Genomic DNA, 4,206 nt, shown 5'->3' on the forward strand with positions numbered 1-4,206 from the left:
TTCGGTCATGTGTCTACAGGTTTGATCGTTCCGATCTACGCTTTCCATCGTCTTTGGTTCGCTCTAGTATTTGTAGTCGTCGCTAGTTGGTCCACAGATATAGTTATCTAATATTCTCTGTACCACATGCAGAATATATTGAAAGTTTCTCCTAATAATAATAATAATAATAATACAGTAATATATTATATACCAAAAAATCAGAGGAGATACAAAGACTTGGCCAGCCCAAGGTGCTTTGCTACTGGTACTAGCAAAACCTCCTCCCCTCCTTCGCTTCTCCTGTCGTGCTGCAGCAGCAGCAGCCGGACTCCTCCCCCCTTGGCCGCCGCCGCCGCTCTCCTGAATCCCAACGAATTTTAGCCGGGAAACGCTTTATTCTTCAGGCTACCTTGTTGACTGCATCCACCGCCGCTGTTCCTCGCCGCTGCTTTGGATTCCGCTGCCGTTGCTTCGTCTCCCCCTCTCTCGCGGCGGAAGAGGGGCGGAGGTGGCACTAATGAAGAGGCTAGTAAGTACGTTTTCTCCCGTGATTTTCGATCGTTCGCTCGAGTGCTGGATTCTTCCTGTCCGTGTTGCTCTTTCCTTGCTGCTCCGTGATGTGTCATGTGTCGCTCTTGGGTTCTCGTTTTGGTGCTTGATTTGTGTGTCTCCCGTGTGATCCGTTCCCAGTCTCGGATCTCTGCCTGGGGAATGGCGTATCCTTTCCTCGCTTCCTGATCGTTCCCCTGAGGTCTTCCGAGCAAAGACGCGATTTCTCGTGCTTCTTGATGTGTCTCGCGAGTATGTGTGTGTTCTCGGAACAGAGTTTGGAGCACTGATCTGGAAGAGCGATGTTTTGATGTGTAAGAAATGCTAATTTCTTGCTGTGTTCATGGCAGTGGCGTCTTCAGGTGGTCCTGTCATGGGTCCTGGCCGTCGTTCTCGGCTCAGTCCACGGCCATGTGCGGCGGCAATGGGGAGAGCAGGTGCCCCCGGAGTCGCGGCCGCACAGCGTCACCATTACCGAGTTCGGCGCCGTAGGGGATGGTAGGACCCTGAACACCCTGCCCTTCCAAAACGCCGTCTTCTACGCCCGGTCCTTCGCCGACAAGGGCGGCGCGCAGCTGTACGTCCCCAAGGGTCGATGGCTCACCGGCAGCTTCAACCTCACCAGCCATCTCACCCTCTTCCTCGAGAAAGATGCCATCATCGTCGGCACGGAGGTATACATATCCTTTTCAGCTGCATTTGCATTGAACTGCTAGTTATTAGGATAGGCATCTCCAATCAGTTCATCTTAGTTTCTTTGGACATGATTGGTGGATATACCTGATGAAGTATTGATTTTGACATGTGCAATGTGAGGTCATAGGTTATGGATTTATCCGGGAAACGCCAATGTAGTTCGATTGTGCTCTTTGTTGGCACGCTAGACGGCAGAGGAAATTCTATGCAAATACCCGATCAGCAGGGTTCAAGTTGGCTGGTATTTTTAGTTGTTTCCTTCTGCTTTACCATAGACAGCGAGTGTTTGGAAGGTGAAACTTACCTGTTTGATGTGAGGGCTATGACTAATAAGAGACAATTTTCTTTTGCATTGTTTTGAAGTCAAGCTGCTCTTTTTAATTATGCATGAACAGAGCATGGGCATGCTGCTCTGATGCTCCCACAAAGATTGCGATTGCTTTTCGGTTTTATATAAATTCCTTGTGTGCCACGCGGCTATTTTTGTTTCTTGTATGTAATTCGAAGGAAGACAAACATTTATACCTGTACTTAATTATATGTGTTTTGAGTCGTCGAAAACAATTTGTTCTTCATATTTGAATATTTCTCCACCTTTTTAGTACTAACCATATTCATCTATTTGTCCCCTCACTATAGGAGTCCTCGCAATGGCCAATTGTGGAACCTTTGCCATCTTATGGCCAGGGACTAGACCTTCCAGGTCCTAGACATTGTAGCTTAATAAATGGATACAATTTAACAGATGTTGTTATTACTGGTAATTTTCTTGTTATATGTACGGGCTTTGACTATGTCACATTTGTTTTTCTAGTTTTGACAACTGTTGCGTGCTTGGTCCACTTGTCGCAGGGAATAATGGACTTATCGATGGCCAGGGCTTAGTATGGTGGGATTGGCTTCGCTCTCATGAACTAAATCATAGCCGCCCTCATCTCGTGGAGTTTCTGTATTCTGAAGAAATTGTGATATCAAACTTGACATTTTTGAACTCACCAGCCTGGAGCATACATCCAGTGTACTGCAGGTGCATTAGCATTAATGATCTTCATGCACGAGGTGTGATTCCGTGAGTGTTATTTGAGCATATACTAACTCTTACTGTTTTGTTTGTTTTCCAGCAATGTAAAGGTTCATAACGTCACAATTAAGACTTTGTTGGATGCTCCACTCACTGATGGCATAGTTCCAGGTATGATTGCTTCTAGTGTGGAGTACCATCTCGTCTTCACACATTGTTTGGTGATTAATCATATGTATTTTGCACAGTAGTACTACCATTTTAAGATTAGGGTTCACAAATGAGCCAAGCCATAATTTTAAGATAGCAAATCCATTTGAATTTATTTTGAGTTGTTATTTCACACTAATATTTAGGAGACTAATGCTGACACAACAGGTGAACTACTAGAAGTTTTTCGAGGGAATTCAACTGACACACCTCTTTCTTTCTGTGGTATTTGTGGTTGCCATGTGCAATAAAAAGCTAGTTAACTCGAATCATTGTATTAAGAAACATGGGTATACTTAAAAGGCCCTATGCAACATGCTATGGATTTCAAACCATTGTTTTAGCTAACTTTAAGTGGTGTTGAACTGTTGTCTTCCAACTTTTTTGCGTATGTAGATTTCGATAGACATGACAAGGAGTTTTACTTACTATTTCAACTGCATCATTCTGTCTCCACTCCATAACAATGAGAAGCAACTTTTACTTCTTTTACTAATGGAACATTCCTTATCCAGATTCATGTTTGAATGTCTGCATCGAAGACAGCACCATTAGTGTCAGTCATGAAGCCATCTCAGTGAAAAGTGGGTTGGACAAGTACGGCATTTCTATCGGAAGGCCAACCTCGGACATTCATATCAGCAGAGTGGATCTTCAAGCGTCATCTGGTGCTGCACTTGCATTTGGCAGTGAGATGTCCGGTGGGATCTCAGGTATTCATGCTGACCACCTAAGGATACATGGTTCTGATAAAGGGTTCTCTTTGAAGACCACCCCTGGTCGTGGAGGTTACATAAAGGAAGTGATCATCTCAGATGTAGAAATGGATGGTATCCGTGTGGCCATTGAATTCATAGGTAATTTATCAAGCCATCCAGATGATGATTTTGATCCGTCTGAGCTTCCGGTGATTGATCAAATCACCTTAAAGAATATGGTGGGAACAAACATCTCGGTTGCAGGAATTTTATTAGGAATTGACAGTGATCCATTTACTGCGATTTGCCTTTCCAATCTCAGTTTCTCGATAACTGATTCGCTCCATTCTAGTCCCTGGTCTTGTTCCAATGTTTCTGGATACTCGGAATCGGTCTTGCCTGAGCCTTGCTCGGAACTGTATGCACCATCCTCAAATTCTTCAATTTGCTTCTCCCTTCCTAGTTACAGTGCACTTGATGTGGCATAGTCACATATATATTCTTGTGTTCATACTTCGCTTTTCTTGTCGCAGTCCTTGTACAATTCAGAAACATTAAACCTTCACCACCATATTTTTTCTATTTTTTTCCCAATAAATGTGTCAAGAAGAATCATATCAGGGTACACCACAAGATGCATAATGATCATGAGGAAGAATCAAGTGGGGTTGTGGACAGCTATGTGCTTGCTTGTACAGCTACATTTCTTCATTCAATCAGTAAGAAATTTTCTTTTTGATAGGGCTTGTGTGCACAACAGTTGTCCTTTGGTTATAAATTATCCAACCGTTTAGATTACCTCTGTATATTTTATCTCCCAGTGAGAATTAGTAAATCTGATAAACAGTATCACATGTTTTCTTGGAGTTTGTCAGCCTGGCTATGAATGTAGAGCCAGACGTCTCCCTAGTTAAATAATTTGCTGTCAGATGAGTTGTTAATTTCATGCTGATGGCTCCATTTGTCCTCTCCCGGGCTCATTCATTACGATTAGCTTGTCCTTGCTGCCATGCTGTACTCCAATGGGGTCATGCTAGGTTGCCAACTGTG

The 4,206-nt window shown here is 43.6% G+C and overlaps 1 protein-coding gene across 4 annotated transcripts; it reads left to right on the forward strand.

Moving 5' to 3' along the window:
• Nucleotides 1-240: 240 nt before the first annotated feature.
• Nucleotides 241-3,897, forward strand: LOC123086204 (probable polygalacturonase). 4 transcript variants are annotated; one of them, XM_044507918.1, is made up of 7 exons: nucleotides 241-515; nucleotides 882-1,205; nucleotides 1,355-1,468; nucleotides 1,867-1,987; nucleotides 2,080-2,254; nucleotides 2,349-2,419; nucleotides 2,974-3,897. In XM_044507918.1, the coding sequence occupies exons 3-7, from the start codon at nucleotides 1,358-1,360 to the stop codon at nucleotides 3,642-3,644; spliced, it is 1,149 nt and encodes a 382-aa protein (XP_044363853.1). In that variant the 5' UTR covers nucleotides 241-515; nucleotides 882-1,205; nucleotides 1,355-1,357; the 3' UTR covers nucleotides 3,645-3,897. The 4 variants fall into 4 exon arrangements, with proteins under 4 accessions (XP_044363853.1, XP_044363850.1, XP_044363851.1 ...); XM_044507915.1 differs by having other exon boundaries at nucleotides 241-511; XM_044507916.1 differs by having other exon boundaries at nucleotides 241-511; nucleotides 894-1,205.
• Nucleotides 3,898-4,206: the final 309 nt, after the last annotated feature.

This window comes from Triticum aestivum, chromosome 4A, assembly GCF_018294505.1.
Source record: "Triticum aestivum cultivar Chinese Spring chromosome 4A, IWGSC CS RefSeq v2.1, whole genome shotgun sequence".
Taxonomy (NCBI): domain Eukaryota; kingdom Viridiplantae; phylum Streptophyta; class Magnoliopsida; order Poales; family Poaceae; genus Triticum; species Triticum aestivum.

What these genes read in the sequence shown, in the direction of transcription:
- LOC123086204 (XM_044507915.1), top strand. An exon ending in AACAGATGTTGTTATTACTG is followed by an intron (nt 1,988 to 2,079) that starts GTAATTTTCTTG and finishes CACTTGTCGCAG; the next exon opens with GGAATAATGGACTTATCGAT. An exon ending in ATACATCCAGTGTACTGCAG is followed by an intron (nt 2,255 to 2,348) that starts GTGCATTAGCAT and finishes TTTGTTTTCCAG; the next exon opens with CAATGTAAAGGTTCATAACG.